General features: G+C 36.4%; 1 protein-coding gene across 1 annotated transcript; it reads left to right on the plus strand.

Annotated features, from left to right (window-relative positions):
• Positions 1–2,020: 2,020 nt before the first annotated feature.
• LOC127856892 (uncharacterized) lies at positions 2,021–9,465 on the plus strand. Its single transcript, XM_052393086.1, has 5 exons — positions 2,021–2,158; positions 2,423–2,626; positions 4,814–4,916; positions 7,115–7,276; positions 8,135–9,465. Exons 2-5 carry the CDS (start codon positions 2,438–2,440, stop codon positions 8,392–8,394), a joined length of 714 nt encoding a protein of 237 aa, XP_052249046.1. The 5' UTR covers positions 2,021–2,158; positions 2,423–2,437; the 3' UTR covers positions 8,395–9,465.
• The last annotated feature ends 3,519 nt before the right edge of the window (positions 9,466–12,984 follow it).

A 12,984-nucleotide genomic window follows, 5' to 3' on the forward strand; every position in this document is an offset into this window, starting at 1 on the left:
AGTGTGCCAACCACTGCGCTTGCCGGACAGCTGGACAGCTTTTCTTGTCATGGCATAGATTTTTATAAGAGCATGGACCGACAACTCTGTGTTGAGATCGTGTTAACATATATAATATAGTTTTACTAGTGAAATTGTTTTAGCTCCATCTATCTATCTATCTCTGTATACTGCCAACCGCTCTTTCGAGTATTATAGGCAGGGAAAGGGTGCACGTCACGAACATTAGTGAGTGTGAAAGGTAAAAAAGACCCAGCAAAGGATATTGTTGGGTAGTGAGACTAAAAGCTTGAAATCTCCAGGAGAATGCAGAGAAGTCAAGCGGTTAAAAGAGTTTAGTGAAGGTGAAAGATAAAAGTGAGGGTTAAAAACATCATTTAACAGACTAGTACCGCACATTTACCACTGCCCTCTTGAACTTTTCAAGATCGGATAGGGTAGCGATATCAGCTGAGAGCTTGTCCCATAGTGTGATGCTGTGTGGGGAAAAGGAGTAATAGTGGTAGAGTGATCCTGTCTGTATCTTTTGTAGATACAGTGGGTGCATGTGTCTAGTAAAGCGGATTGGTGCTTTTATATATTGTGGGAGAGGTATGGCAACAAGGTTGTGCTAGATTTTGTAGAACATGATGACTTTGCTGTCATTTCTACGATCTGCGAGCGATCTCCAGCCTAGATCTTGTACCATGGCCGAGACACTGGAAAAGGGAGAGTAATCTCGCTGCATCCAGCGTGCAGCCCGGTTCTGCACTTTTTCCACTTTATTGATGGCAGTTTTGGTCCATGGGCTCCAGACAGTGGAAGCGTATTCAACTTGTGGTCGGACCAGAGACTTGTATGCGAGTTCTCGTACCTTTTTATTATGTGTTGTGATGTTCCTTTTAATGAAGCCTAGTGATTTGTTTGCATTGTAGGTGATTCTGTCAATGTGTGTATTATAGCTAAGGTCAGAAGAGAGATCGAGTCCAAGATATTTAGCATCAGAGACGGGCTCAAGACCTTGGCCATGGAGAAAGTAACCGTGTTCAATGACGTTGCGGTTCCTTGTGATGTGTAGGACCTGGCATTTGGATGGGTTAAATTCCATGTCCCACTCTTGTTCCCATTCCTGAAGCTTGTCTAGGTCTTGTTGCAGAGATGCACAATCTGAGAGAGAGTTTACAGCGAGGAAAATAGCCGTATCGTCTGCAAAAAGGCGAACGTTGGATTTAGTGACGGAAGAAGGGAGTTGGTTTATATATATAAGAAAGATAAGTGGTCCAAGGACAGAGCCTTGGGGACACCAGAGGTTACTGGGACTTCTGTTGAGCACTCACCATCGAATACAACTGTCTGACTTCTGCCAAAGAGGAAGGAACGGGTCCAGCCTAGAACCTGAGAGGATACGCCATATTCTTGGAGGAGATAGAGGAGTTTCAGATGGTTTACCTTGTCAAAGGCCTTACTGAAGTCAAGAAGGATGAGATCAGTTTGGCGGCCTGTTGCTAGGTTGTTGACCATCCTTAAGTTCCTTTTTAATAAAATTGTGTTTAGATCTGATCAAACACTTTCCATTATTTTACACCCACTTTGAGAATATGTTTTGACATCTCTTCCTAAGGCAGAGTTTAATTACCAGATTAACAAGGATACTTTAGAACTTATTTATATTGTGTGTATATAAAGTATAGTCTATGGATCTTGATTATTTTATTGTGTTTCTCAGTTTGTCATGTTGACATTAAAAGTCTATTGTAAATCTTTTTAGATTGGCAATGTACTGTATTTAAAACTGTGATATGTATGTGATTATATACTGTGTACATTGATGAGAGTATTAAATAAATAAATATATAAATAAATAAATAAATAAATAATAAATAAATAAATAAATAAATAAATAAATAAATAAATAAATAAATAAATAAATAAATAAATATATTGTATTTATATATAATTCATATTGCGTATTTTTTAATGTACCGTAATTATTTCTTTAAAAGCATTGCAGAGAAGACATAACAATTACCAATATTCGTTCATATTCGCTCTTTACGTTCATAATATAGCGAATATGAGTCATAAACGTGGTTTATATGGACTGGTTTCTTTCGAGCGATTTTGATTGGTTGAGAATTTGACAGCGGCCAGTACAAAAGTTTTTGCGTGAAAATAATAGGTCTAGCATTTTGCGATAACTATTTCTTATCTATTGCAAAGTTCGACGCCTTCCATAAGTTCACTTTTCAATCCGTATCCCTGTAGACGAGTAGTCCATATAATATATAACCTGTATAGCAACGCTATTATTAATGTTACATATTTTCGCGATGTCAGAATGCCATCATTTTTGTATTATTTAACAGTGAAGACTTCATTTTTCTTTTTTTTTTGCCTGCGATGTTTCTGATATCCAAACCCTTTATAAAACTTAACATTGCAGGAAAGACACGAGAAGATGGCTTTGTCTCTCACAACACCTAGGTCAGCCCTACGCACGCTGAATGAGGCGAACATACCCATACAGAAGATGCAGCCTCAGAAGGCCATGTCAGCTCCTTCAAATTCCTTCAAAAATGTCGCCAAACAACAGTTCAAGCCTTTGGGTTCAGCTCCTGATTGTTCAAAGCCTGGACTGAAAATTCATGTATGCAAAATTCTATCAAATTTGAAATTACTTATTGACTATTGCATTGAAAAATGTTGGAAAGCTACACGTTAATGTGAAAATACTGAGCTCAGGCCAGGGATTGAACCCACCACCTCCAGAGTGGTAGTCCGACACTCAAACCACGTCGCTAAAGAGCCCAGGGCCCTCAATCCATTTAAGGGGAAGCGGGTCGCTATCCGTAGCAGGGGGAATTTTCGCGGCGTTTTCCCTTTTCGGGGGATTTTTTACTTACTATCTAATTATTACATTTGTACATTTTTGCACTATATTCATTGCTTATTTAATAATTTAGTATGTTTGACAAAATTAAATTAAAATAGAATTGAGATTTAATAATCATGAGACAGCTATCTATATAAAAAAAAAAATATTTTTTTTTTTTTTAGGGGGAATTTTTCCCCAAAAAAGGGGAAAAAAGTATACTTTTCAGGGGGGGGGGGGGAATGCGGCCAAATTTCGGCCGTGGATTTGACAGATTGAGGGCCCTGAGAGCTAGCCCAACAGCAAGGCTGTTGGAAGTGACCTTACTTTTACTACACTCCTCCCCCTTTTAATGATTCAAGGCCCAGACACGCCCGCTACAACATGTCTTGCTAACGCATGGCCCTACCAGAATCCATTAAACAGCCCAGACCGACTCCCGCATTCACAGTACCTTTTTACCTCGTCGCCATTAATGTAAAAAATGCTGAGCTCAGGCCGGGGATTGAACCCATGACCTCCAGAGTAGTAGTCCGACACTTAAACCACGTCGCTAAAGAGCTAGCCCAACAGCAAGGCTGTTGGAAGTGACCTTACTTTATACTACAACGTAAGTGATTCCTTTGAATTTTCAGTTTAGTAGATTGAACGGGACGATTGAACTTTACCAGTACGCAACACAGCGTACCCTAACCCTTAACACCTTACACATAACAACTAACATAACACCCTATAATCTTTTTTATCCTATATATTTCCTTAGTATCGGGGTACCGCCCCCAAACCCCCGTTTTGTCGATAGTGGTAAACAACCACGTACCGGTAAAGTTCAATCTAGCTGATTGAACTGAATAGAAACATTGGAAATAAGTTCTTGCAGTTTTTAAACATAGGATTTCTTCGGAAACATCATTTTTATTGCCCCGGATCGAATGATCGGAGGTGTATTGATTTCGGCCTGTCTGTCATTCTGTCCCAAAACTTAAACCTTGGTTAAAGTTTGATAACTTTTGCAATATTGAAGATAGCAACTTAATATTTGGCATGCAGGTGTATCTCATGGAGCTGCACATTTTGAGTGGTGAAAGGTCAAGGTCATCCTTCAAGGTCAAAGGTAAAAAAAAATCAAAGCGGTGCAGAAGGGGACATAGTGTTTCTGACAAACACGTTTTTCTTGTTTTTTTATGAATATGTTTGCGTTCAATAATGCACGCTAAATGGTTGCCTGAAGCTTGTAACATTTGCGTGCATTAATAGTAAATGATCATGTTCTTTTTTTTTGTGAAAGATTTAAATTAGAGACACAGTAAGAAGTCACTCTTCAATTTTTGCTGCATTTATAAATTATTTTAAAATCAATTAGTATTAAATCATTACTAAATTATAATGAGTAAATTCATTAGTGTTTACTAGTTAATAAACAACACAACTTACACAGTTTATTAAATAACACTTAAAGGTCAGGACAACTGACTTTTTGGTTAATACAAGGAACTTTTTGGTCAAGGCAAGTGACTTTTTGGTCACAGCAAGTGACTTTTTGGTCATGGCAAGTGACTTTTTGAACCGGACAAGTGACTTTTTGGTTAGGACATATTAAATCTTAGGGTACCAGACCAAGTGAATAAGTGTATGGATATAAAGATAAATGTCAGGTTCTAATACGGAATTGTTATAACAATATCTCCGTTCACACCCACTTTATAAGCGTACTATAAGATATACATATATGTACAATGAACAATATTAGAGCATGGTTGTGGGAAAACATGATTTTTATCTATGTGCATAAATTGTTGTTCCAGTTAGCGATTGCAGTCTGCACAGGCTTAACAGGGATGATGCTTTCCACCTAACCTGGACTTTTTCTTAGGAAAGATATCCTTTAAAGGAATATTCCACTTTATTTAGCCCAGTTTTCCGGCGGGACAATGCTCATTTGTATGTTGACTTTATTGGTAGGTTGATCCAGCACCTGTGAAAACAAAGTCAAAAGTGAAAGAAAAAGTCATAGTTGTGGAGCAATTACCAGAAATCGAAAAACTCTTCATTTGTAACCCAGAAGGTTAGTGTTTAAACAAAATATCTGGCAAAACAAATTGTGAAGATGTCACTTAGGCGAGAAGTCTTTATATCCCTGGTTTTCAAAACAAATTCCAAAATTACCTTAAATGGCTCCCTCTTAAGTCTTTTCATGCATTAATCAGAAAAGATCATACAATAATATTATTTTCATGATATATTTCATTTCTAGGGAAAGATTGAGGACTAAATAGATTGATGGTGCACATATGAACGATTTGCTTCTCAGCTTTAGGCCCTCTAATGGTCAATGCAAAAAGTAAACTAAAATCTTGTGAAATTTCATGTATTTAATATAATATTAGTATGCAAATGAACATAAATAAAAGTGAATGAAAGCCCTGCATTACTGCATGATCAGATTTTTGTTCTGTTGTGGGACCCCACGGTTCGATACTAAGGCACGTCCGACAGACATTGTCTAATAAGATCGGTGGTCGGGCTAGTAAAACTGGGCTAGCTTGTCCGACTGGTCGTACATAAAAAATCTAGCGTATATAAATAAAAGGCTTTACGCGGAGCATTCACATGATTCATCGCTATTTTTAGACGCAAAGGGGAGCTTCCCGCAGAAATTGCTCGTTTCCATTGGTCAAGAAGTCATGAATATTAATGATTTTCTGCAGTGTCGTAGAACTTTACACCATGTTTTTACGACTTCTATCTTAAATCAGTATCGTCAATGTAAACATTTTGGCATAGCAGACGAGAGAATGTAATTTAAAGAATGGCTTTGTTCAAGATTGGATTTTCCATTGACAAATAAGTTAATAAAGAAGAATCTGACGGTAAAACTGACTCAGATTATGATGGGAAAAGGGCCTTGGAGCTGTGGTAGCATGGAGCACAGTGGTCCAGGAGGCTAGAATTTGATGACGTTGAATAAATGTCACCTGCTGTACAGACATCATTTGTTTAACTGGTGATAAACAGTGAAATTATAACAAACAATTTATGTTGCTAAATAGTTTTATTTTATTTTTTACTCTGTGCATCAAAATAACTTTCTTGTGTTCACTAATTATTTACTGATAAAACCTGATTAAACAGTTACACGACATAATTGTGTTTATTTGCTATGTCATTTATGGTCTAGTAGACATCAGATTCGGGCTAGTACATTTTAAGAGGAGCTGGTCCGATAGTCTGGCTGTAAAAAAGTTAATGTCGAATCCTGGATCCATTCCCAATAACAAAATTACTTTTTTCAAATGGGATCTGAAATTCACAATTGAAGGTTTGGGATAAAAATAAAAATATATTTTTGTATACCATTAAGTCTTAACATTTGTGTTCATCTCCCAGCCAGTTACCGGTATATAGATTTAACCCTAGTAAACTTAATAATGTACTGTCTTCTCTCGTTATCTCGAAGTCAGCAGGAGCAAGAAAAAATATCGAGATAACAAGAGCTTGAGATATCTGACTGGGCGTTTTCAAAGAATGAGACGAAAATTAACTTTTTTTTAACATCTAAATACCTGCTAAGTGGTCTAGCTAAAGCCGTCACCATGTGGCATAAAACTCACAATGGCGTAATTATTACAGTATGAGATTCAATGTGCGTTTCTTACGATTCTTTGATGTTAAAAAATACTGTACATGTACATTTTGTAGTTTGAAATGCAAAGTATTGATTATTAGTACAGGATAAAAAAAAATGAAAAGCTATTTTGAGTCTTATCTTTATTAGCATTTCAACCAATTGTCATGCAATAAAAGAGCCTTACTCAAGTGTTAATGGCTAACGACATTAGACACATGTCATTGATGCAATTAACGGATCAATTATCTACCGCACAGTATCAGGAGCAGCCTGGCGAAGCGGGACGTGAAGTATCAAAGAAATATTGTCTCACCTTTGCCGACACTGGGACAGTTATGCGCACCTCGAGATAAACCATAGTAAATACATGTAAAATTGGGACTCAGGACAAATGTTTATATCGAGATATCAAATTATTCGAGATAACAAAAATCGAGATATGCGATGTTTATTAGCATAGATAAAGAAGGAAAAAGTTGCGACATTGAGCTTACCTCGACATATCGAGAAAATCGAGATATGGGATGTCGAGATAACGAGAGTAGACTGTAATTGAAATATTTATAAACAATCCAAACTGAAAGGGACCCAACCCCCGATTTCAAAATGGTATTACAAAAACTGCTTTATTTCAGATGAAATACGTCCACGTGTTGATGAGCGTGCAGAGAGCATGTTGAGGAAGTTGACCCGCTGGGGTATGCCGTGTCTGTACGGGAGACAGGAACTTGACAGTTCCATGTCAGATGACGAGAGTGATGAGACGGAGCATGGCTGCAAACTCGGAGATATTGATGGTCAGTGAACAGTGCAGTAAGATTCTGATAGATGAGCAGCCCTTTGGGAAAATTGGGCTTAATTTATGTGTGTAAAATGTTGCCCCATATAAGCCTGTGCAGTCTGCACATGCTTATCAGGGACTATACTTTCCACTCATATTGCTTTTTTTTAAATGAAGTTTTTTTAATAAAAATTTAGTTTAGACAGAAAGAGTCCCTGATTTGTTTGTGCAGACTGCATAGGCTTATCTTGGGTTGCATTTAACGCACATGCACCAAGCCCTGTTTTCCAAAAGTGTGGCCAAATAATATGTCAGGGGTAGTTTACAACGATAGAAATTTGTTGAGGGCTAAATTGGAAAATAGCACCTAGGTTTTGTGATAAATCTTGTATGTGTAATGCACAAGAAATATTTGAAGACATGGGAAGAAAACTATGTTTAAGTAGGATAACTTTGTTACATTTAGATTTTATTGACTTTTTATTTTATTATAAACATTAATTTTGTTAAACATAAAACACAATTGTATTTCAGAAAAAGAACAAAACACAGGACATGAATATGTTGATTTCAGTGTAGGTTACAACAGTTTCTTTATTCCAGTCTGCACAGGCTCATCAGGGACCTCACTTTTTCCATAAACTCGATTTTCTTTAAGAAGACACATTCTTTACACAAAAAATTCCATTTAAACAGAAAGTGTTGTCCGCACAGGCTAATCTGAGACAACACTTAACACACTTGCATTAAGCCCAGTTTTCCCTGAACAAGGCTTCACTAAACAAATATCTTCTATAGTCATTCACAGGTTTTCACTACTTGTAAACCGCATAGCTTGAAATCAATAATAATATCTCATTAATTTTTTGCCCAGAATTCGACCGGTTCATGGCCAACGACCTTGCCACTATCCCAGAGATAGAGGAGATCCCACTGCCACCCCTTGATGAGATTCCTGGCATCGAGGACCTTCCCCTCCCTTTCCTGGACGACTCCATCGACATCGAACCCAACATGGGCACCCTGGAGGTGTGGGATAGCTCCACGCCTCTAACTCTCTCCCCTGCCTCCAAAAATATGGGCATGGACAGCATTGGGGACGGCTCGGACACCAACATGAACACCTCAGTGTAATTGTCATCTTGCCTTAATGAGCCGGCTTCTTGGATAACGAGGCTTAATGCATGTGCTGAAAGTGTCCTTCAAGATTGCAGTCATTGCCAATCCTGGACTACTCTTTCGGCTTTTTTTTTTAATTTATAAGTTCAAGGAATTCTCTTTTAAATAGAAATCCAGTCTAGGCGCAAAGTATTGTCCCTTATAAGGCTGTGAGGACTTCACATGCTAATCTGGGCCAAGTGTTTACACACATGCATTTAACCCTCACTTGTTTTTGTAATTTTTTTTTAAATATACTGCAGTGTATTAACAAAAAGATAAAAGGTGATAACATGTACATAGTATTGGGTGTGTATGATATGTGCATTAGCTAGTTCAGTTAATAATGAAACGTATTGTCCAATTTCTATGATTTGGTTACCATTTGCTATTCACAAAATATAGGTTAACTTAATTTGATTGGGAGTACTATGTTTATATAGTGAGTAATCTTTGTGTAACAGTAACATGATATTGAGCCTAGCTATTGGAAAACAGGGCTTAATGCATGTGTGCACAGGGTTTTCCCAGATTAGCCTGTGCAGCGTGCATATGCTAGCTAATCTGAGATAACACTGGGCACATGCATTAAGCCCAGTTTTCCCAGAGCAACTCTCATATTTTTATTTGGAATGCCTATCAATGATTATTTAACCTAAGCAAAGGGAATTAAATTAATTTTTCTTTACATTGATATTTTTTGGATGATACAAATTAGATAAAAATGTATTTTCTTTTCCTTTAAATATATTTTGTGGATATTTTCAATAAGTTAAAATAATGTGTGAAAAAGTCTTGGCAACTTCAAATAATAACAAATTAATGAAACTAAGACTATTTGTGCTTTGGTTTTCATTGGCTTATGTTTTCTGATAAAAACTTAAGTGAGAGCTAAACGTTAATTGACTTATTGCCTGTAGTCTGTATTTCTTCTAATTTCTTTGTGAACAGTTGTAAGTGTAAATAGCATTGTCTAATATGTACATTTGTAAATAGTTTCATGTCGTTTTATGCTTAGTTTACTTTGTAATAAAATTATTGAAATAATACACGAGTTAAATTTAATCGAGGTAAAAGTGTTAGGCTGCGGACAACCATATAACAATGACGTCATTAAAGCATTTTAACAAATTATTGTTGAATTCATTACACAAAAGTGTACATGTTTTGTTGAATTTTCAATTAATTTTGTTATCAGAAACACGCTTCGGAATTTTAATATTGGCGCAACATAAATTTTAGCTTAAAATTAACAGTATTTCACATATATGTGTTGTTCCTTCGTCTCAATAACAAGCGCAAGAAAACTGTGCAGACATGTACAACGTCACATGAAAAGTGTGAGGGTATGTATTGCTATATAAAAACGCTTACAAAAAGTCAGGCGATATACACGTGCGAAGTGGGAAAACATAAAATCTTTAAATAATCACATATTCCACAATTAATTTGTTAAAGCACATACGAAAAAAGTCACATGTTTGTGTAATGCTTGCACACAATGATCCTCAGTATTTACCAGAATTTGCTTTAAACAATGGAATACACGGGATTATTTGGTCATAAAAAGCTACGGGAAATAAAGTTAGTATGCAGTCAAGTCGGGATTATGCGCACATGTATCTATGCGTGAAAGTGTTAAAACAATTTAAAGAAGTCGTTATCCATGACTTACTTGTATTTTTCTTGAAGAGTTATAACTTATAACGCAACAAATAATGTAAAAAGTAACTGTAAAACAATAACGTACAGAGGGGGCTGCCCTCCCGAACGGTCCCGGTTTTTTATGCCCCCGAAAGAGGGCATATAGTGATCGCGCTGTCCGTCCGTCTGTCTGTCCATCACACTTTGCGTTTAGGTTTCGAAAAATGCTCATAACTTCTATGTGGCTGCAGATATTACCTTCATATTTGGTATGCATGTGTATATGGACAAGGCCTTTCCATGCACACACAAATTTTTACCCCTTTGACTTTGAACTTAGGGTCTGTGTTTAGGTTTCGAAATCTGCTTTTAGGTTTCTGAAAATGTTCATAACTTCTATCAAAGCTTTTTTCTGGGGCATATGTCATCCTTAGGAGACGGCTCTTGTTTTTTTTTATCATGTGAAAAGCACTCGGCGGAACGTTCCTATATAAACGCAGACCAAATCCACATTTATACATGTTAAATGTATACTTGTAAGTGATGCCATCAGGGTATCTCAAGTTGGAGATAGGTCTGATTCCAATGGGGATAGAGGCGTGGTTGTTTTAGAGGGTCTCCGGCACTATCTTATGAAGGAAATCTTAATCAAGACCAGTAGAGAAGAAATCTCTGACAGACGTACACTTACCGGTATATCCTGAAGAGGTCACCCTTCTGTCCATAGAGAACTATTGCGCAGTTGGCGTTTCCGTACAGTTCTTGGATGACACCGACTTACTGTTAATTTTGAATCCTCTCAAAAAATGCTTTTTGCCATCATGACACCTCGAATTTTTTTTGCACGGTTATCTAGTTTCACGATGCAGATTACTTGGCCGTTTTAGCAAAATAAACACTTTGACAAATGCTATCAAGTTTGACAAATCCAATGTACATGAACACCTAAATAAAAAAATTGACAAAAAAAGTCTTTATTTTGTAGCGAATTGTACTCTTTGATCTTGCATTATATGTTTATTGCCGCCAAATATTTGATTGTGTTTTATGCTTCCTGTTGCATATATTCACTGCCTTGAGAAAGCAGTTTTACCTGTGATCATGAGCGATATTCTTGTAGTTTGTGGTTGTAATCCATCCGGTTGTAATCCATTTGGTTTGTACAAAAAAATATGGATAATATAACAGTATGTTTCTGTTTTCAAATCGTCACTATACACTCTTAGTGTATGCAGTTTAGTCTTTAACAAATTGTTACAAGATGTTAGTGGTGACAGACTTTGTTGTATTTGCTACAAAGTGGCAAGTTTTCAGTGGCGACGAATTTCAAACTAGGCGACAATAATTTGCGAATGAAGATTAATACTCTGCGAAATACCCGTATTTATAAAATATTTCAATTGCAAAACAAGTATGTTGTGGAAAGATGTAACACGCAGTTTTTCATTAAGCAATGTATATGGGTTTTTTCTGCAATATGTGTTTTATTGAAACAAATAATATGTTTTAAACAACCATGTCCATATATTTATTACAATCCATTTTTGTACATGGTTATCAAATAAGCTTTTGTCCGTAAATTAAATTAAGTATGTTTTAATGCAATGAATAATGTATGTGGATGTTGATTGCATAAAATCAAAACTAGTTTTTTCTGGATTTTTTTTTATGTTTTGCGATGTCTATTTCATGAAACGCTGGGAATCTTATGAATAATCCCGCAGTGGTTAAGTCCATTACTATATAGCGGCACCATTTATAAATGCCCGGAACCAGTCAAATGAGGTTAGTAAATGTAACCTTAGTAAGTGTAACCTTAGTTAATCGATTATTCATTTTGACGCAGTAATGTGATTCGGGAACGTCTCTTTTCCATTGTCTGAAATGTCTCTTTTCCATTGTCTGCAAAAAGGCAGTGAAACACCAAATTACGCAACATTTTTTTTTATTCAGCAAAACAGTTCAACGCTAAATAGTTTGTGCATGATGTTCAAAAGATTGAAGTTACATTTAAAAGCGAATACGTTTGTTCGTAATATGTACGGTACCGACGGACTAATACATTTAAAACAAAAAGTCTATTTTTTTAGTTCTTTCCTTCTAGAAGTCTAGCCACGGCGTGAGAAAATAATATTTCAAATTGCATTCGTTAGCACACCTCATCCTTTACCACTAAAGATTATTTTAAAATCGAATTATTGTTCTTGACTATAAATAGTCTATAGTCTTTACTAAAAGTCGAATATGGCCACAGTAAATAACACTGAAAATCGCACCATCTTTCATTTCTGAAAGTCGACTATGGCCACAGTAAATGGCTCTTAAAATGAGACCATCGTTCATTACTGCAAGTCGAATATGGCCACAGTAAATGACTCTTAAAATAACACCATCGTTCATTACTCAAAGTCGACTATGGCCACAGTAAAAATGACTCTTAAAATGACACCATCGTTCATTACTGCAAGTCGACTATGGCAACAGTAAATGACTCTTAAAATGACACCCATCGTTAATTACTACAAATCGACTATGGCCACAGTAAATGACTCTTAAAATGACACCCATCGTTCATTACTACAAGTCGACTATGGCCACAGTAAATGACTCTTAAAATGACACCATCGTTCATTACTGAAAGTCGACTATGGCCACAGTAAATGACTCTTAAAATCGGACCATCGTTTATTTCTAAAGGTTGACTATGGCAACAGTAAATGACTCTTAAAATAACACCATCGTTCATTACTAAAAATCGACTATGGCCACGGTAAATGACTCTTATAATAACACCATCGTTCATTACTGCATGAAAGTCGACTATGGTCACAGTAAATGACTCTTAAAATAAGACCATCGTTCATTACTGCAAGTCGACTATGGCCAAAGTAAATGACTCTTAAAATGACACCATCGTTCATT

The sequence above is a fragment of the Dreissena polymorpha genome, chromosome 14, assembly GCF_020536995.1.
Source record: "Dreissena polymorpha isolate Duluth1 chromosome 14, UMN_Dpol_1.0, whole genome shotgun sequence".
In the NCBI taxonomy this organism is placed as follows: domain Eukaryota; kingdom Metazoa; phylum Mollusca; class Bivalvia; order Myida; family Dreissenidae; genus Dreissena; species Dreissena polymorpha.